The 22,231-nt window shown below is 41.7% G+C and overlaps 1 protein-coding gene across 9 annotated transcripts in view; it reads right to left on the minus strand.

Annotated features, from left to right (window-relative positions):
• The window catches only part of ACACA (acetyl-CoA carboxylase alpha), a 332,967-nt gene that overhangs the window by 79,815 nt on the left and 230,921 nt on the right, over positions 1-22,231 (minus strand). For all 9 annotated transcript variants that reach the window (XM_062216876.1, XM_062216880.1, XM_062216874.1 and 6 more), the window contains 2 exons: positions 20,384-20,530; positions 4,110-4,379 (listed from right to left, as the gene is read on the minus strand). In XM_062216876.1, the coding sequence (XP_062072860.1) occupies positions 4,110-4,379; positions 20,384-20,530 (417 nt within the window). The remainder of the gene's footprint in view (positions 1-4,109; positions 4,380-20,383; positions 20,531-22,231) is intronic.

The raw sequence follows: 22,231 nt of genomic DNA on the forward strand, positions 1-22,231 counted from the left end.
TGTTGCACTGAGTGTCACTGGTATGTCAGCACAGACTTACTGAGCACCTATTATGTGCAAGCGCCATTGTAGGCATTGGAAAAACTGGAGAGAACCAAACTGGCAAAAATTCCTGGCTTCACTTAATTTACCTCTTAATGGGGGAGGCACAAAATATATAACATAAATAAGCAAAACAAAGATTATTAATGGGAATGATATTTAAGGAAAAAATTAAACAGAGAAGGGAGACAGGAGAGTTAAGTCTGAGAAGAGTGAGGGAAGACTTCAGAACTGAAAAGTGTCCTGGGAGTAAAGATGGAAAGGAACTGAGGAAATGAGGCATGAGAGGATCGGGGGTGGGGGTGGGGGTGGGAGGGGCACTTCAGGCAGAAGGAACAAGTGCAAAGGCACTGGGGCATGCGTGTGGATGGAAGGTTTAGGAAGTACCAAAGAGGCTGTCTCACCCAGAGCAAGGAGCAAGAAGTGAGAGCGTACTGGGTGTCTGAAGGCCAATTTACATAAGGCCTGGTGGGTAACTATACTTGGATGAGTCAGAGCAAAGTTATGGGCTCTGATCTGATTTGTATTTTAACTGGATCATTCCACTTTCTGTGAGAAGAGACTTTGGGTAGAGGTAAGGGCAAGTGCAGAAGCAGCAAAGCCAATTAGGAGGTTACTGTGACACTCAGCTAAGAGATGGCACTGAGCTGGGCTACTGTGTAGCAGTGGAAGTGATTAAGCATTAGGCAGATGTTGGATAAATCTAGACGATGAGGGCATGAACATGATTTATTGAAACAATGGATGTCATGTTTGCAAGAAAGAGAGAAGTCAAGGACAATTCCAAGGTCGCTCACCAAACCAAACAACAGAAGTACCATTTGTTGAGACACGGCAGATGGTAGGAAAAACAAACTTAAGAAACTATGGAGGGGCCGGCACTGTGGCGTACAGGGTCCTGCAGTGCCAATATCCCATATGGGCACCAGTTTGAGTCCCAGCTGCTCCACTTCCAATCCAGCTCTCTGCTATGGCCAGGGAAAGCAGTGGAAGATGGCCCAAGTCCTTGGGGCCCTGCACCTACATGGGAGACCTGAAAGCAGTTCCTGGCTCCTGGCTTCAGATCAGTGCAGCTGTGGCTGTTGTGGCCATCTGGGGATTGAACCAGCGGATGGAAGACCTCTCTCTCTCTCTCTCTCTCTGCCTCTGCCTCTCTGTAACTCTACCTTTCCAATAAATAAATAAATAAATAAATTTTTTTAAAAAAAGAAGGAAAAGTCTTTAAAAAAAAAAGAAACTATAGAAGCTACAATTAGGTAGACTATAAACAGAGATGTGATGTCAGGCTGCACAAATCTTATTTTGAGGAGTAAGTTGTAAGTTTGGAAGTTTATCTTAACAGTTTATACATGGAATTTAAAGCTTTAAGTCCAGGAGAGATCACTAAGGGAAGGTGTACACAGAAAAGAGGAGAGGAACTTCAGGCATCATGTCAGGGAAACTCTTTTTCCCTGCTACCCAAGATGTTCTGTGCTGGCAATCACCAGGTGAGGGGGCACCGGATCCTGGAGGGATTGAGACCATGGAATCTACAACGTCATGGTCCTATCCCAGATTCTATAGTCCTGACATTTATCTCTACTCACGTTGTGTTTTTTTTTTTTAATTTTAAAAACTAAGATAAAATTCAACAATTTAGTATTTTTAAACTTTAAAAACTTATTTATATGAAAGGTGTTGGGGGGATCTTCCATCTGCTGGTTTACTCCCCAAATGGCCATAATGGCTAGTGCTGGGCCAGGTGGAAGCCAGGTGCCTAGGATCCATCTGGGTCTTCCACGTAGGTGGCAGGGGCCCAAGATTATCTGGAAGCAGCAAGAAGACACAACACTAACAAGTTTTGCTGCACAGGGAAGGAAATGGGGGAGGGAAAGTGACTTAAAGCATACATGAATACTAAAGGCGTAGATCTAATAGGGGAGGGAAAAGTGATGATGCAAGAAAGAGAAGAAGTACTGCTCTATACCCCTAAGTTGGCAAGAAGGCAGAAGATCAGCTGTACCACAGGAAGGATTGGTGCTGGGTTAGAGCAGGGATCATTCATCCGAAGCACAGGCGAGAGGTGGGGAGTGTGGGCACAGAAGCTGATGCAAGGTGCTCATGGAGGCTCTCTTCTAATTGTGGTTCTCAGTAAACTAGGAAACGAGGTCTAATATCAGCTAAGAGTGAGTGTGTGGGAGGAGGGTGGTGTTAGAGGTTTAGATGAAGAGATGATATGAAAATGTCACCCAGGAGTATGGTGAACTTGATCAGTCAACAGAACTGTGTGTCTTTCTCCGTCAATGTTAAGCAGGTAGAGTGCAGTCATGGGAGTAGATGGAGAAAGCTGGATTTAAACAAGGTTTTTGTAAAGACACACAGTAAGTAGGACCAATAGAGAAGCAAAGAAGCTGAATGGTATAGCAAAGGTGGTGAGTATAACGGGATTATCTTTTAAGCAAGATAGGAAAGAAGGGAGGATATGAAGAGGGAATGAAGAACAGAAACAGGTCTTGCTTGATTCAAAGGATCGCTGGACTTGAGAACCACAGAGTTTAACTGGATAGAAAGGAGGGAGGGTGGTAAAGAAAAGGATGCTTGCAATTGAGATTATAGGGAAAGATACCAAGCTGTGCTCAAGGATTGGACCATCCCAGGATATACAGTCAAGGATCCAAAAAGCTTGGGGCCGATGCTGTGGCGTAGCAGGTAAAGCCACTGCGTGAAGCGCCGGTACCCCATACAGGCACCAGTTCGAATCCTGGCTGCTCCACTTCCAATCCAGCTCACTGTTAAGGTCTGGAAAAACAGAAGATGGCCCAACCCCTTGGGCCCCTGCACCCATGTGGGAAACCCAGAAGAAGCTCCTGGCTCCTGATCATTGGTGCAGCTCCAGCTGTTGCTGCCATCTGGGGAGTGAACCAGTGAATGGGAGCCCCCCCCCCACCTCTGCCTCTCTGTAACTCTGCCTTTCAAATAAAATAAATGCATCTTTAAATATATATATAAAAAAAGGATCCAAATGGCCCAATTGTGGGAAGGATTATCTGTATGAATATAGCAACTAGCAAGAATCATCACATGACTAGTCCTGCTGGACAGTGTGACAACGTGCCAGGAACTAAGGGATGCAAAGAATGGAAAGGCAGGGAGACACTAATAAGGAACAGGGGAAGCACACACCATCTGATAATGGAAGCGTGAAAGATGAGATTTTTCCAGGGAGAAGGGAGAGGAGAGGAGGGAGAAGTAGCAATGAGGATCAGGGAAGACAGTATTCCCCCTGCAGGCTTGGCAGTCTAAGGCAAAGAGAGAAATCAGCCTTGACTTGACAAGTCTTTAATGGAGAGGCAGGTTTCAAGCAGAGCAAGCAGGCTGCAGAGGAGGTTAAGGATATAATGGGGTTTTGTTCATGACTGTTCTAGAAGCCACAACCAAAGAGTTTAAAGACACATATTTGTGCTTTAGCATTTCTCACGTTCAGTGCATACCTACAGTTTCACCTAGTGTTCAATCACATAAACAGCCATCTGTTTCAAAAGCTGTGAAGAAAAACCAGGTGAACACACTGAGAAATAATCTGTCTCCAACACAGTGTCTTAAGGAATTCTCCTAAGTCACTTTGTTAAAATTTAATTTTCACCCTAAGTGTTGACTTTTTTTAAAAGATTTATTTTATTTATTTGAAAGACAGAGTTACAGAGAGAGGCAGAGACAGAGAGAGGGGTCTTCCATCCTCTGGTTCACTCCCCAGATGGCAGCAATGGCCGGAGCTGCACGGATCCGAAGCCAGTAGCCAAGAGCTTCTTTCAGTTCTCCCAAGCAGGTGCGGGAGCCCAAGGTCTTGAGCCATCCTCTACTGCTTTCCCAGGCCATAGCAGAGAACTGGATGGGAAGAGGAGCAGCTGGGACTAGAACCGGCGCCCATATGGGATGCTGGTGCTTCAGGCCAGGGCTTTAACCCACTGCGCCAGCCCCAGTGCTGACTTTTAACTTAGAACTCTGCCTTTCCCCTCCTTTGTATACATGTACACACCAAGTACATAACTGTATAGTATCTTGATATTTTAACTTTTCTTGTTCTGTACCTTGTAAGGATCCTCAGGATCTACCCAGGCCACATGGAACATATGACGAATTTCTTCTGCCAGTCCAATTCTTGCACCACTGTTGGCTGCTACAAAGATGCGTGGAATCCCCTCTGCCCTGGCAAGTTCAGAAGCTCTGAGAAACAGCAAATCTTCCTGGGGCCCAAAGGACCCAATTCGGTATGTGATGTCATTGCCAATGACAATGATATCTCGACCTTCTGGATATTCAGGACTTTTAAGGGTCATTTTCCAAGCTACCATTCCAATCTGCAAAGGCATAGACAAACAAGTGAATACAAGCTTCTTCCGTGGTCAACTTTTTTCCAGGTTCCCTGAAGGGAGGAGACTATACTGAGACACAGCTTTCACAAAGAGAGATGCACTGGCAAAGAGCCAAGCCCCCTGTGAGAAACCAGAAAATACATTCTACTACGACTCTAGATGATGCTGAGAACATCCGGTTCACCATGCATTCCAAAGCCATCTCAATTCCTTCTTTGGGCCAGCTCAAAGAAGATGGAAAACTCAAAATCTAAATGTGTTCAAGGTATATAGGGAAGAATGCCATGGCACTGGTGATTACATCCTGAATTCTTGTTTTTCTGCCTTATATACTAAACTATTTTTTCCATCTCTGGGGAGATTCATTCCAAGAAACCTTCAAAACATAAAGAGGCAACCGTACAATTTTTTTGTGTGTGATCCATAGTCCTTTTACTGTCCTCCAGCATTTGATAGGAGTAATTGAAATATTCTTTACTGGATTGCTTCAGGTATCTTCCACTTCTGCAAGAATTTACTAGCGTTCCGCATTGCAACCTTGTAAGCAACTCTTGCTGCTCCCTCCCAGCACCAGAAAACCCAAGGATGTAAGGAGCTAATCTGCTGCTGCGCCATGATGTATGTAAAGCTCTGCCTCTGTTCAGCAGCAGTTGCCTAGCCACACAAATAAAGGATATTGACTGAGAAGGCAGAGGTGACATGTCTCCTCCCCAACCCTTGCAGCCTTGTCCTCTTTTAATCCCCTTCCGTGGGAGAACTAGTCAGTCCTTCCACTTGCTCATTTGCAGGTTCCATTCCTTTTCCATTCAGGCACAGCCCAGTTACAGCTGCAGTTCTCCATATCTGCCTATTTCTCCCATACCTAAGTAACATCTTCCTTTTTCCCCCTCCTCTCTTTCTTTCTGTCTCTCGCTCCCTTCCCCACTGCCACCACTCGCCCCCAAACACAGTCTACCAGGCGCACACTCCTGGTCCTGCCTAATGGGGCCCAGCCACATCTGCCGCCTTGGTCCCTCATCCCCAGGCTGCTGCATATCACCTCACTGGGGAGCTGGCCATCAAGAAGGGCCATTAACAGATGTAAATAGCAGCATCCCTGGAAAGCCATATGCATCACCCAGACTCAACCGGGCCAGTGATCATAAGCTCTGAGTACACATTCCTCAATCCAATTGCACATCCACTGTAATCAGGCTGGTTGAAGCTTTCCACACAGCTATTTGTGATTCTCAGCATTAAGACACATACATATGAAACACCCACAGATAAATATAAGCTATTTAATGTATCATATCATTGGCCAAATAGAAATCAAAATGGATATAGTATACACGGAAAAAATCCATTCACTTTCTGAGATAAGGCATTACTGTATCTGCTTATTAAAGAGAGAAAAGGAGGAGAAACAGCTCATTCAAAAAATAGCACAGAGAAACCCCAAGCACCCAGATAATTTTGTCTGTGTTTTTTAAGAAGCTAGTTAGTAGCACACCTATGTGGGGAAGAGTATTTTCTCTGCTTCTCACATCTGCCCTCCCCCAAGAAGGGAAAACTATTTTCTGTCTTCTTTCTTGTAAATGCATTTGTAATCAGGAAAATTGGGGTTTATACCAAATTTTACGACACATTAACCTTAGCTATACAGGCCAGAAGCTGCATAGATAGAAAGCCTAAAGAATCTACTTCAGCATTTGCGTGCTAAGGTAAACACTGACTGTGGCATTGGGCAGGCAAATAATACTCTTAGCTTTTGTTATTACCTGGGGACTCTAACAGTGTCACTTGGGCAGTCAGTTCAGCAATTGGCCAGGTCATTATGCTTGCAATATTGACTTCTAATTAGGTGTCAACACAGCAGCACCAAGAACACACTATTCTTTATCAATGTCTTTCCAAAGTGTGTTCCTCATCGACCGCCTCCCCTCCCACCTTAAAAAGTATCATTACAGAATGGAGAGGGTTAGCTCAGTATTAGTACAGCAAGACTTCTTACTTACTTAGAGACTCTGTTTTGACTTAGTGAAACAGATAAACATCTAAGAAAGTATTTGTTGCTCCATTTATATTAAAATGTAGATTTCACTGCTTATCAAATGATAAGGCATATGATGATGAACATCAGCTATGGAATCAAACACACTTAGATCCAAAATCAGGCTCTATCACTAATTAGCTGTGTGAACTTGGGAAAATAATTTTATTATACTTCAATGTCTTCACCTGCAATACTAAGAAAACACAATCCAAGAGCTTGATCAACACATACTGTTGGGAGCAGAGATTATGTTAATTTCATTATTGAAAGCTGGCCATTCCCTCTTAACCTGTCCAAATCTTAGTTATTCTAAGAATTTCATTCGGATTCCATTTTCTCAGTAAAGCTTCCTCCCTCTAAACTCACACCCTCTTTTCCAGTTTACTAAGACCCTTATGTACAGAATTCATCTGATTACACTGTACTAAAAGTAGATAAACATTTACAGGGGTTAAGAGCTTAAGCTAGAGACTCAAGCTGTCTTGGTCAAATCTCAGTTTTAAACTGTAACCTTGGAGAGGTCACTTAACCTCTTAAAGCTTCACTTTTCCAGTCACAAAATAAGGATAACAGCACCTTCCTGCAGAGATGGCTGGGAGGAGCACTATATTAAATTAGTACAGAGTCAGGCATATAAAAGCTCTCAAATATTAACTCTCATTATTATTAACTCCAAGGTAACTGGTATCATCATCATGAGGAAACTGCAGCACAGAACCATTAAGTAACTTGTCCTTACACATAGTATGAACTTTCACTCATTATTTATTTGAGAGGCAGTGAGACAGAGAGAGTATGTGTTGTAAACCCATTAGTTGACTCCCCAAATATCTGCAACAGGTGGGGACCAAAGCCAGGAAACAGGAACAGAATCTAGGTTGCCCACATAGGTGGCTGGAACGCATCTATTTGAGCCATCACCACTGCCTCCCAGGGTCTGCATTAGCAGGAAGCTGGAATCAGAAGCCACAGATGGGATCTGAACCCAGGTTCTCTGAAGAGGGACATGAGTCCTAATTGCCAGCCTTAACTTCTAGGCCAAATGCCTCTCCTAAATTTCTTCTTTATTTTTTTAAAGTTTTATACAAAAATAAATGCCGTTTTTCTTACAAGTGAGATTAGGGAAGTATGTTCTAGACCAGTATCACTGCCTTTAACTGAATATAAAATGGATGACAAACATCAATTATAGCATAAACACTGATGTCATTGGCCCCGAAATGCAATGTAGTATACTGGACTAGACTAGACCATAGACCAGGAGAAGTGTATTAGTAGAAAACAGGTGAATTTTTTTTTCTTTATTTCTTTTCTTTTTTTAAAATTTTTTGGCAGGCAGAGTGGACAGTGAGAGAGAGAGAGAGACAGAGAGAAAGGTCTTCCTTTGCCGTTGGTTCACCCTCCAATGGCCGCCATGGCTGGCGTGCTGTGGCCGGCACACCGCGCTGATCCGTTGGCAGGAGCCAGGTGCTTCTCCTGGTCTCCCATGGGGTGCAGGGCCCAAGCACTTGGGCCATCCTCCACTGCACTCCCGGGCCACAGCAGAGAGCTGGCCTGGAAGAGGAGCAACCGGGACAGAATCCGGTGCCCCGACCGGGACTAGAACCCGGTGTGCCGGCACCGCAAGGCGGAGGAATGAATTTTTTTTTAAGTATGTAGCTTAATTATACTATGACTATTTAAGATTTTAGAGTTAATGGGGTCTGGGTGAATAGTATATGGGAATTTACTCTCTTTGTAACTTATCTGAAAACCTAAAACAATTCTAAAAAAAGAATAAAAATTAATGTCACGGGGCCAGCGCTGTGGAGCGGTGGGTTAACGCCCTAGCCTGAAGCACTGGCATCCCATATGGGTGCCGTTTCGAAACCTGGCTGCTCCACTTGCTGTCCAGCTCTCTGCTATGGCCTGGGAAAGCAGTAGAAGATGGCCCAGGTCCTTGGGCCCCTGCACCCACATGGGAGGCCTGGAAGAAGCTCCTGGCTCCTGGCTTCGGGTCGGCACAGCTCTGGCTGTTGCGGCCATATGGGGAGAGAACCGTCGGATGGAAGACCTCTCTCTCTGTCTCTACTTCTTCTCTCTCTGTGTAACTCTGACTTTCAAATAAATAAATAAATCTTAAAAAAAAGAAAAGAAAAAGGAAGATGGAAAACTACATGCTTACTACAGTGACTCTGTAAGACGCAAATGGGTGGTGGTGAAAGGCACAGACTCAGGAACAGATTCTACTACCATAAATCTGAAATTGACAAAACAGAAGGTTAGTCAGTTTTCCAGCTGCAGAACCTTGGCTAAATTACTAACTTCCTTGTACCTTAGTTTCTTCATTAGTAAGATAGGCTAATAACAACCTACTGCATATGTTTGATATGAGGATTAAATACACGCTAAGTCTTGGAATTGTACCTGGCAGGGAGCAAGTGCACGGCACGTGTTACAGCTTTGCCTCTCAACATATACATATTGGTTGAGGGACAGGGTAGGGAGAAGCACAGCAAATGAGATGATAATTATTAGGATGATGGGATTGGATTGGGTGCAGTCCCCCTGCTTCCTAATTTTTTTTTTTAAGATTTATTTATTTATTTGAAAGTCAGAGTTAGAGAAAGAGAAAGAGAGAAAGAGAGAGAGAGACAGAGAGACAGAAGACAGATCTTCCATCTACTGGTTCACTTCACAATTGGCCTCAAGGGCCAGGGCTGGGCCAGGATGAAGCTAGGAGGATCTTCTTCTAGGTCTCCCATGTGGATGCATGGGCCCAAGGACTTGGGTTATCTGCTGTTTTCTCAGGCACATTAGCAGGATGTTGGATCAGAAGTGGAGCAGCTGGGACTCAAACCAGAGCCCACATGAGATGCTGGTGACCAACATACACAGCTACTTAACTTGCTGCACCAGAATGCCAGCCCCAATAAAAAATTTTAAGTTTCTTTAAGGGGGATAAAATTCTCACCAGTTTAATGGATTTCCCATATTTTAAAGGAACTGGTTCTAGATCTTAGCTATCAAACAATAGATTGCATTTATATACAATTGCAAAGAGAGATATAAACATACAAAAAGTAAAAATCAAGAGTCACCTCAAAAGGAGAAGAACATTAAGAATATCTTCGTTGGCTGGGGCTAACATTTCATTTTTTATAAATAAACGTTCTACAGTGACGCGGTAGAAGGTAAACACATGTATATATAGGTTTATACAATATTAATAACGCTACCTGAGAAGTAACTGCTTCAGTATTTTTCTGGTCTGATGATTAAATACATATTTATACTTTTAAAGTCAATATTTGTACAATAGACAAGAACAGTGCCTATCAGCTAAATACATATTTAGGACTGTACCACATGTATTACAAACATGTACTAAAATCGAAAGCTTATATTTATACAGAGCCTTTCATCTTGAAGGGGGCTAAAGAGCTTTACAAACACATGTACATAAAAGGACGTTCACCCTGATAGGCAGGCAGGGTACCAATTCGCCCGCTCTTCTCTGTCTTCCCGCAGTCCTGGGTGGGAACACATGGTGTCAACAGCTGCGGGTCTGTAACAGCTGCAGAGACATGTAACGCAATGATCCAGTCGTGATGCGCCGTCACTGAAAGGGCGCCTGCGACTTGAGAACAGCAACTGCCATCCTCAAGTGTGGAAGCACCCGAGCCATTCCCAGCTCTGTGTTTTTAAATTATTCTCTACCAAACTCAACTAATCACTTGACAAAATTGAATTTGATACTGGAAATGGCTTCTGAATGCAAAATACTTTCTGTCTCATGATCAAAACTAGGTTGAAAAACGCTTCCTCCTGTCCTTGTTAGATTTAGAAGGGGAAAAAAAAAGGGTCACAACATTCAGGAGAAATGGTTCAAAATATTCTAAGAATAGCTTTGTCTCAGAGGATTGGGCCATTACTTCAGAAGACCATCATATTATTGCCCCCCCCCCAATTTAATTAGGGCACTAAGCATTTCAGTCAAATTACTTTATATAGATGGGTCTATCTATGTTATATACACAATGGAGATTTCATATTGAAAATTCTGCAGTCATTACAAAAGTATACACAAGTGTGACAATGTGATTAGGAGTGTGACGTTCACTGATTTCACCTAAGCCCGAGCTGCCTTGTGTTTTACCTGAAGAATAACCACCACTGGAAACTCCATCCCTGATCCATTTTCTTCTGTTTTCTCTTTCCCTCTCTTCTGAAGATGACACTCAGGGAGTTAAGGGCTGGAGGAGGACTCAAGGGCTAAGGGAGCAACAAAAGGGCAACCTGTAGCCTGCCTGTGCGAGTCAGGGGTTTCAGGCTCTGGCTCCTGGCACAGGGAGTGCCAGCGTCCTCTTCAGTGACAGTGCACCGCCTCCCTCGGGCACCTGCTGTCCAAGTGGTCCTAGGCACTCACTCCAAACTATGTCGCCATTAACATAGCCACAAACAAGTTTTAAAACATTTAACTTCAGATTACTGTTTTTATAACAGAACATTCCAACAAGCAGGTTTCTTAGGTTTAGGGCTCAACCTGAACTAACTAAAGTGGACAAGGGTAGAGGATCAAAAGAGCTACTATGAATAATAAGCTAAGGATAAGCAGAAATGAATATGTGCTTTCCTTATGCCAAGTTCTGAGGAAGAAAATATTTCTTTGGCTATTTTCTGATCCTAGAATACACATGCTCAAGTGAAGGAGGAGGGAAAGGGGTGGAGAAAGCAAGCAGAAGAGAACAGTCTTATTTAACTGTTTTTATGTGGGTAAAATGATTTGTGCTATGGTATTTCCATAAGAAGTGGGACCATTATTTTCCTGTAGAAACACATTTGGTTTGAAAAGTATCACTGGACAGGACGTGAAAATCAAACCAAATGAATTATTCACAACCTCTGATCAGAGGTGATCATTATTTCTGATGCTGCAAACAGTGATTAGGATTCTGCCCTGAGATGTCATTTTCTCGCTGAGTAACACCAGCGATACGGAGAGGCGTTATCCATCTACCCATGTATGTATTTTTTTCTCCTGGGAGGAGCTTGGTTTAATGTTACTATAACAGATACTAAAAACATGATAATATTAACATTTATTCTGGTGGTGCCTATAAATGCCATCAGCCTGACACAAAGTGTCAACACTAATCATGACCCAAAATTAACACCAAAATTGACATCAACATTAATTGTACTATCAGTGTGAACAGAATGTGCAAGCACACACAGGCACTTTCCAACGCTGCTGTTGTTACCACAAAATAAAACAACAATGTTAAGTTCAACATGGCAATCAGAAGGGAAAGCAAAGGGGCAAAACATGACAGGATTCCGTTTCTGAAGGGTGTTGAGAAGCATCTGTCAACTCTAGCTATGTTGTGAGAAGCAGGAAGGGAGCATCTTTCCCACAGTTGCCTTTCTTCTATCTCCACACTTCCAGAGTTCAGCTCTAACAAAATCTTTCTATACAGATTTAAATACAGGTTAGACTGTGGCTGTGACATGGAAGCTTTGTTACTTTCCATGCTAAGAGTCTAAAACTAGAGCTTTTGGAGGCACAGCTTCCAGAAGCTAGTGTTCTAATTCTGCTAAAGCCAGGAGATGACCACCCTGCAAGGCCCTGGAGCACCGACACAAAGAACCCTACCATGTTAGAGCTGAAATACATTTGGGGATCATCTGCATCATAATGATGAGGAATCTAAGACCGGGAGAGAAAGAATCTGAACTTGACTTCCTTTTCAGCTATCAAACAAAATGTTAAATGTTACCTTTTGTCTCCTTTTCTTTCTTGGAATCTCTACCTTTAAAATTAGATAGTTTTCAATCATTTTAGTCCCTTAATAAATATATGATATTAGAAAATACTGTAGAAGTCTTAAAAAGATGTATTTTAAGCCATAAGACAATGTGCAATATTCTACTTAGTTTGTATCTGTTGGAAAAACCATGCTGAAAAAATGCCAATGCCTTTCTTTCCATATGTTGTATCGTCTATCTGCCAGATAGCATGTTCCATTGCTCTGTGTTCTATGAGCACGTAAAAGAGCTGAAAATTATTTTTCTTAATAACTGAAAAACTTTATTTTCGTGCTTGGAGAATTCAAAAATGGCTAAACAAAGTTACCCTAACCCCTCTAAAAAGCAATTAAAGGGAAGAAACATACCACTTTTAGAGCAAAAAATTTCACCCCAGAGGTAATTCTTTGAAAATGTTACCAAAGATTAGAGACAGTAATTTTGAACTGGGGAGGGGCCGGTGCCGTGGCTCACTTGGTTATCCTCCGCCTGTGGCGCCAGCATCCCATACGGGCACCGGATGGGTTCTAGTTCCAGTTGCTCCTCTTCCAGGCCAGCTTTCTGCTGTGGCCCGGGAAGGCAGTGGAGGATGGCCCAAGTGCTTGGGCCCCTGCTCCCGCATGGGAGACCAGGAGGAAGCACCTGGCTCCTGGCTCCTGGCTTTGGATGGGTGTAGCGCCGGCTGTAGCGGCCATTTGGGGGGTAAACCATCAGAAGGAAGACTTTCTTTTCTTTTCTTTTTTTTAAAATTTTTATTTTTTTTATTTTTTGACAGGCAGAGTGGACAGTGAGAGAGAGACAGAAAGAAAGGTCTTCCTTTGCCATTGGTTCACCCTCCAATGGCTGCCGCGGTTGGCGCGCTGCGGCCGGCGCTGATCCAAAGCCAGGAGCCAGGTGCTTCTTCTGGTCTCCCATGGGGTGCAGGGCCCAAGGACTTGGGCCATCCTCCACTGCACTCCCTGGCCACAGCAGAGAGCTGGCCTGGAAGAGGGGCAACCGGGACAGAATCCGGTGCCCCAACCGGGACTAGAACCTGGTGTGCCGGCGCTGCAAGGCGGAGGATTAGCCTAGTGAGCCGCGGTGCCGGCCGAGGAAGACTTTTTCTCTGTCTCTCTCTCTCTCTCTCTCTCTCTCTCAATGTCTAACTCTATCTGTCAAATTAAAAAAATTTTTTGAATTGGGGAATAATTTATCCTGTTGTATTTACATACAAGAAACTGGGGGTGGTGTTGTGGCCCAGCAGGGTAAACAGTGCTGCCAGCATCCTACATCTGCGTGCTAGTTTGAGTCCTGGCTACTCTGTTTCTAATCCAGCTTCCTGGTAATGCACCTAGGAAGGCAGTGGAGGATGGCCCAAGTACTTAGGCCCTCATTGCCCACTGTGGGAGACTGGGATGAAGTTCCATACCCTGGTTGTCGCAGATACGTGGGGAGTGAACCAATGGATGGAAGATCTCTCTCCCCTTCTCTGTCACCCTGCCCTCCAAATAAATGAATAAATCTTTAAAAAATAAATCTATGCATGAAACCATAGAACTTCTACACATTTATGCAAAACAATTTAAGCATACTTTTTTTTTTTTTTTAAAGAAACATGCAATGGAATACAAACAAGGCAATGGTATTTGAGAAACGGCACAGGATTACTTGGTTGACACGGAAAATCAACCAAGTTGGCCTCCTACAGTTCTAGAATCTTTGCCCTTTAATCATGCGAATGAATGCTGAACTCTGGTGCTCTACTACACTATCTCCTCTTGCATCACCTGTTGCTGTCCTGATGTTCTTTATTGCCTCTAGTGGGATCTGGCAAGCTTGTTGACATAGGATATTGTATCACATCCTTTTCCAGGAAAATCTCAGAATGTAAGACATGCACACAAAGTACTGGCAAGTACATTTCGCTCTCTCTCTCTCTCTCTCTCTCTCTCTCAGGGCAATTTCTAGGATCTAACTTTTAAGAGGAACTGAGGAGCCCTCCAGAAGTGCTGCTTCAGTGGGCCAGTGTAGCCACTAGGGTGTTAAAGATTGAGTCTTGGTCTGATAGCAATGAAATGAGTCAAAACCAACTAATCAACCTAATGAGAAACCAGTGATTCAAAATAACAGCCATTCAGAAAGAATTCTAAGTATATGAACCCCAAAAGAACGGTGTTACAAACTCATTTAAAGTCATTCCATGGTAGGGAGACTTATTTTTCAAAATAAGCCTCAATGTTTTTCTAATGAGGGATCCAACTTTGGATTGGAAGACCATTTTAGACAGAGACCTGTAGCCAAATATGCTCATTCAGAACAGGCATAAAAAAAGACAAATATATAATAATTTTAAACGAAAGTATTTTGCCATATATTCCATAATGCATCCTCCCTACTAGGTTTGAAAGGACTTAAAACTGGTTTTTCAAAGCCCTTGATGAAAAGTAAGACAAGTGAAAATTATGAATGTTTATGTTTAATGAGCGGCATGTGAGCCTTTTCTGTTGCGGCTCTCAAGACACTCTCCCATTTTCAGGGCTAGGTTGGTAGCTAGCAGACAGACTGAGGCCAAGTCATCCTTTGCTAGACACTGCACGATCAGTGCATAGACCATGGTCCTGTTTTTCAGACTCATGTTTTTTAGTTCTATTTCAGAACTAACCTTCAGCATGCTACATGGAGAATATGCTCTTACAACACACATCTAAAAGACTGATACTGATTCAATTTCCATACCCGGCTTGAAAAGGTAAACGGATTTCAGAAAAATGAAACAGAAGTACATCCAAATGAGTTATACATTCTTAGAGTTATTTTGAGGTTAAACTGAGTACAACAAAGTACAAAAACCTAATGTCAAACTACAATATCTGCATCCTGTGTTTGTAAGAAAACCTCCAGTCTTTCCTTCTCTCCAGGAAGAGTCTGGGAGTACAGTAGGTTCCACGAGAACCTAAGAGCATGAGAACCCAAGCGACTCCTCTGAGAGTATGGCAAATGTTAACCACATGAATTAAGACAGAGCGTTAGGGTGGTTTTTCTAAAACAAGAGGTCCTTTGGGTTATTAAGTCCAGCCTAAGAACTGTCAGAATGAATATATTAATTAATTTCTCCTAATCTTTTAGGTTTATATAAGCTTATCAACTTCCATTCCCCACCCAACTCCTATATGGTGTTTTTTTTGTTTGTTTGTTTGTTTGATACTCAAATTAGAAATTTCAAAGAATAAGTATGTTAAGATTTATATACACCAGTTGGGAGGTGCAGGCATATTTGCCATATCACTCAAGACTTTTCTGAATGCCTAAAATGTTTTTATAATGAAATAATTAAAGAGATGCTATGCCAGCATTGTGGTGTAGTGGATAAAGCCACCAACTGTGATATCAGCATTCCATATGGGTGCCAGTTAGTGTCCTGGTTGCTCCATTTTTCAATTCAGCTCCTCAATAATGCACCTGGGAAAAACAGCAGAGGATGGCCCAAATGTTTGGGCTTCTGCACCCAACTGGGAGACCCCTGTGTGAAGCTCCTGGCTACTGGTTTTGGCTTGGCCCAGTCTGGCCATTGTGGCCATCTGGGAAATGAACCATTGGTTGAAAGATTTCTCTCTCTCTCTCCTTCCACCTCTGTAACTCTTTCAAATAAATAAATAAATCATCAAGAAAATAAATAATAAAAAAAGAGATGCTATGCCTTAGTGGCACTAGATTGCCAACAATTAAACAATAATTAAATATGAGTAATGGTAGGACTAAGCAGTTCCTAGTCCCTGTGATCCATACCCCTGTCACCCCTGAGAACATAAAGCAGGCCTGAAACCAAGATACCAGTCATGAAGGGAGATAGTCTTCAAACTTTAATTTGCATTACTTTATTTCCTCTTTGAGCATCCTCTTCCTAAAGAGCCATGACACAACTTCAACAGATCTCCAGTCAGAGTTAGAACTGCAATTGCACACTACAGGAACACAAGATAAAGCCTTCCATACCAACTGAAAAAAAGGATGCCAGTGGATTTTCTCACCAAACTGCAATTCAAGAGGCTTGATTGACTGCCAAGCTGTTGCGAAGGAAAAACCCTGACACCTAGTGCCCATCTGAAAAAATGAAGCCTTGGAGCCACTACACAACTCTTGCATTTGAAGATACGGGTGAAGGTGACCACCCAGTTGCTTTCAATATGGAATATATCTTCTACCAAAAAGATTTCAAGGCACAAATTTTTATGCAATGCAAGAATTCAAGTCTCTGATTACCAGGCCCATTCTGGGCTCACATCCTGATTCTCTTTACAAGTCCTCTCATCTTAGTCTGTCATTGGCAGGAGTGTGCGAGGGAATTATGAAAAGCCCACGTTCAGAAGTGTAAAGAAGTGAGGTCTGAATGTCTTCCAGCATGCAAATGACTGTAACAGTTGTCCCTGTATCGAAAAAAAAATTTTAAAAAAAGTTGTCCCTGTATCATATCTTTCATCACTGCCCAATGTAGATTCCTGTTCTAGTTTGCAGAGCTGTTAAACAGATATAAAAAAAAAAAAATGCTAATCACTTATTTCAGAACAAACACAAACGTAGTCTCAGAAGACCAGTGCTTTCTTCACTGTATCAGGCAGAGCTGAGCAGTTCTCTGTCAAGTCCGAGACTGCCCTTGGCTTGATCTTAGCCTGAGCTTTTTGATAACAGGATTCAGTGCGAAAAGCAGCTGCACAGATTGCGAACTGTTACTCCAAATGTTCCCACCTGCAATTACAGCTTCCACCAAATGATCAAAACAGGTTAGCAAACTGGCAGGAGAATGAAAACAATTCCTCCAAAATTGAGAGGTGGTGGAGCAGACTAGGTGGCCAGCCGCATCAGCAGCACACATTCATCTAGCTGCGTATTTACATACAGTGCTCATCACTGTAGCATCACAGCAGCTAGAAATGGAATCAGTTGAGTCTATGTTGCAATCACATTTTCCTCAATTTTCATCTTTACCTGAAACTATTAAGAAAAATCCTGGGTAACTCATCTTCGGAACTATTTGCCAGTAACAGAGTTCACAGATTTGGGCTACATCTTTTTTATTCCTACTCTAAATTCATACTAAATGCAATGCCATTCAAATCTGACAATGAGAAAAATGTGTTCTCCTATACCTTTCATCATGTATTAGGTGGCATTCCTTTAGTTACATCTTTCTTTATGTGGAAGGGACAGGTGGGAAAGTAGAAAGGAGAAAACAGCTAACACTACATCAGAAAAGCTCTCTTTCTTCTATTTTTCAACACAGGCACAAATGTTCAAAATGCAGGTCACATCTCTGCTGAAACAGCCAATATTCTTCCTCAAATGGCAAACAAGTTACCTAAAACTAAACGGAACTGAATTAGACCAAGTCCTGGTCCCATCACCATTTTACCTATTTACTGTCCTAGAAGAAAAGAAAATAAGAAAGACTGGTCACATACAGTCTTGGGTCTGGTAAGTGCAGGTTTTCTGCCCTGGATTGCACAGAAAAGCATCTCAATTCATGGGAAAACTCTGCAGGAATCTCTGTTTTACCCTTATTCCTTATACCCATGTACTAGCTTTTTAAACCCAGAACCTCCAATCCTTCAAGGTAATGCAATACCACCCACGATGATGACCTGGTAGAGCCGTCCCCTTTGGAGAACACCACATTATGATGATTTAATGTCTATGTAGCATCAATACATTTACATGGAACCTTGACTCTCAGAACATTAGCAGGTCAATTTTTTATTCCTTTTTTAATAAAACTATTTCTCAAGGCTCTGTTCACATGCCCATTCTCTTTGGGACAGGACCGATTTGCTCCCAATCTCATCAGCATGAGCTCTTCTCATTCCCCTCATATCATTCTTGGGGTAATATGTAGAGCGCCAGGCTCATGACAAACTTGTCTCTTTGGCCAAAGAAAATTAAACTGCAATAGCTGAAAGTCAGCGTGCACTGATAAAAGTGGGCTCAGCATGAGGAAATACATCCTGCTGACACCTCGTCATCCCTTCGGCACAGCTGTCCCTCAGAGTTCTGACTGCTGAAACTCCTTCCTTAGATTGGGCAGTCTCTCAAAGGACATGCTCCATTGTATGTCCAAGCTATCGGTAGCAGAGTTTGATACTAATGTCCCCACCTCATTCCTGTCGTGCAGAGCCCTATAATCTAGCTAAGGCCACTGACTGACTACCCCAGCCATCCTGGGCATTAGTCACTAACTGCTCACAAAAGAACATCAGCCTCACTTCTCCTGAGCTCAAAGGCTCAGAAAGAGCGAGCCAGCACTCAGCCTCAATCCTAGTCAATCATTTGAAGAGAAAGAAAAGAGAACAAAGAAAATAGGCAACTGAGGAGGGAAATGGGTAGAAGAGAAAGAAAATGAACTAGGAAAAAACAAAAATCATTTTGACAAATGGTATTAGCTGTCTGGCTTCAAAGCTATTAAAACACTGGGCAAAGAAAAACATGTGGTCCCCATACTAGACTGACTACTCATGGCTACTGTCCTATGCAACTGTTTCAGATATTCCTTTTCCACCAAGGTTTGTTAGGTCTCAAAAGGGTTAAAAAAAACCTTTAATTTTTTTATTCTTTTGTGTGCGTGTGTGTGTGTGTGTGTGTGGTCTTTGGGTACAGAGTCCTGTATAATAAGACTATTTGTATTCATACTGGCAGAGTAAACACTACATGTTCATGCCCAGGCAGCTCTGTGCTTGTAATTTCAGCAAGAACAGAGCTCTGTCCCTCTGGGACTTCACTATTCCCCTAGTCTCCATTCGCTCAAACAGAATGAGAGCAGAGAGAAAGCAGGAGAGAAAGATCATGGCAAGAGGTTTCACACAGCACTGCAGCTAGCTTTCACGTGGCCAAAAATCTCATTTTGCGCTTTAATTACATTAGTTAAAACTGTTTTATTCTCAACCCCATGTTCACAAGGGTGCTTTCCATTCCTGAAGACTACACTGTTCAATGAATCAGAATTTAAGTCTAACACAATGAAGCTTTTCTTTGGTGCTGGAGGGCTCACTAAGCATAGGCTACAAACAGTAGCACACACACACCTGTGCCTCAACTCTGCATGCTGACAAGTACGTATCTACTCTTGTCAAAATTCTAGGAACTCCCCTTCCCCATCCTCTTGCCTTTGATATTTGTTGAGGCTCTAGATTAGAACAACTCCTGCAAGTCTAGCTGGTCCACTGCCTGCATCTATGTTAATACTAAATCATGTACTCTTGGCAGCCGCTGATGTCTTACTGAAACAGCTGTCCACCTTGTATACACAGTAAACATTTTTGAAAAAGATACTGAATAAAATAGACAAGTACTGAAGATCTAACTATTTGAGGTGACCACCCAGGTAAAGAGTTCTCCTTCTAAGGAGTGAAATTTGTCCAGGGTGAACTAAAATACCTCTCTTTTTAGGGTTGTTACTGTTAACACTATTAAAACCATATTAGAAGCATAGTAAAAATTAGGAAGAATCTCAATACACACAGGAGGGTACATAAGGATGTAGGGCACAATATGACTTACATCATTATTTGTAAGTCACTATATGAGAAAAGATTCCAAGGCTAGAAAATGCATTCTTGTATAATTGCCAAGAAATGAGTTCTCTTACTTTTATGTTTAAATTCTTGGTTCTGCTTGAGTCCCTTTAAGAAGAATACATTTATCATCTTAGAGTAGTACAAAATCAAATGAACTAAGCATGAAAAAGATACTAAAAAAGTACATTAGCGTGTAAATAAGGAAAAACATTAGAGAAAACAATATTTTAAATGATTTTATGATAAACATTTCAAAATTTCAAACATATACAAAAATACAGAAAACAATCTATTCTCCTGTACCTGTCACCTAGCTTCACTGATCAACACATGACCAATCTCACCCTCACCCCTCGTTTTTTTTTTTTACAGCAAATCCTAGACATCAGATTTCTTCTGTAAATATTTTAGTATGTACATCTAATAGAACACAATACTCTTTTCAAACAAAAAGCAAAATAATTCCTTGATATTCAGTCAATGTTCTCTCTCTAAAGAACTCTACAAGCAAAGCTATAATGCTGCCTGTGCTGCTTGGATCTTATTAATACTATTCAATGGTCATTCCCACAGAAGCTGGGTGGATAAGAAGAGTTAAAAATGGGAGAGGGGTTTCAACTACTTGCCTCATTTCCTCCTGGAAGCCTGTTCATGTGGACCAGCTGACCTTGATCATCCAACACCAGCTCGGTATATGTCAATATATCCGAAGGCAGAGGGGGTGAAGGAAGGAATGCTTGCGTGGACATAGACTCCCAGAGTTTGATCAAGGACTAGTGGAGGAGAGAAGTTTAATCAGTGACAATTAACATTTTGATATAATAAAAATTATTACTAAGGTTCAATCTTGTTTTGCTTTAAAAAATAATTATTTTTATTTGTTTGAAAGACTTAAAGAGAGATCTCCATTTACTGGTTCATCCCCAAATGCCCTCAACATCTGGGGCTAGGCCAGGCTGAAGCCAAGAACCAGGCTCTTAATCCAGTTTTCCTATGTGGGTGGCAAGGACCCAAGTACTTGAGCCATCACCTGCTGCCTTCCAGGGTATGTATTACCTAGAAGCTGGATGACAAATTGGAGGACCTGGGACTTGATCCCAGGCACTCTGGTATAGCATGTAGGCATCCCAAGTAGCATGTTGACTGCTGTGCCTAATACCTGCCCAGGACTGTAATTTTTTGATTTAGCATTTTTTATATACCAAAGTCAGGCACTTTTCCAAAAAAGTCATTCCAACTTAAGTTATTAAGCGACTCTGAATCACTCTTGGAGCACTAACAAAAGACACAAAAGACCCAATACTATCTAGAGGATATTAACATTTAAAACTAGAAAGCATCATCTCCTTACAAAGGAAAAAAAAAAAAAACAAAACCCTAGAGAAACTTAGCAATAGAAGAGTATCGTGATACTCAACTAACAAAGAAAATCCAGAAAAGCTAGAATAAAATTTTTTAGAGAGGTTCAGGTAAGAAGCCTCACTGCAGTATTTTTCATAGTTCTACAGGCCCACACCCAGGAGTTAGACTACTACACATGTATATTACTATTTGTAAGTGTGCAGATCAATTTGGCTCAAATTTGAGAAAACAGACACACCTATACATTTAAAAATCATTATGATTCCTATCACCAACTTCCTAAAAATAAACCAAGCAAAGCCGTTATGAAGTGGGAACTGGTCTGGGGTCTATCTTGGCTTGCCTTAAAGCAACATTTGAAGTCCAAATGACATATACATACCTGTATGTACTCTTCATTGTGTCTGTCATATAGGAAGAACTACATAGAAAGGGATTTTTACTTATAGAACTGAGTTTTTAGGCTAACAATGCTATACTAGGGAAATACTAATAGAAGGTAGCTATGTTTCAGGAAACAGAACTTCTAAACAAATGGTTACATAAAGGTAATCCTTTGTATTTGTGAATAACAGAGCAATCACAGATAGACTATTTGCCAAGGCCACATGTTACTTTATTAAAATTCAAATGTGGTAATACTGGTAATATTGACTAGAAGGCTTGGGAAAATCCTATATTCATAGATTTTTTTAAAGGACAAATTTGGTATTCTTTTGATACCTTATTCTTTATCTGTTGCATTTTCTGCTGGTGATATACTTTTCTTACCTTCTATTGATGGAAGAAAAATCTGCAGCATAGAGATGATTCACCATACAGATCAAAGGAATTTATTTTCATATAGAGGATGAGATTCATAATGTCATATTTTCTCATGCTAGTTTTTATTCGGCTATAATAAATCACCCACCAAAGAACTTATACTTTAAACTGTGTGCTGTGGACTCTATATCCATTTGTCTATGCTGTCTATATTGATTCTTACCATATTAACCCTGGCTATCAGCTAGGGACCTGGGTGATCTAGGACAACAGGAAAATGAGAACTAGACTTTCAAACCTCTTTTTTAATATCCCTAACTTGAATACAGACTTGGGAAATTATATAT

This window comes from Lepus europaeus, chromosome 18 (genome assembly GCF_033115175.1).
Source record: "Lepus europaeus isolate LE1 chromosome 18, mLepTim1.pri, whole genome shotgun sequence".
Lineage (NCBI taxonomy): Eukaryota > Metazoa > Chordata > Mammalia > Lagomorpha > Leporidae > Lepus > Lepus europaeus.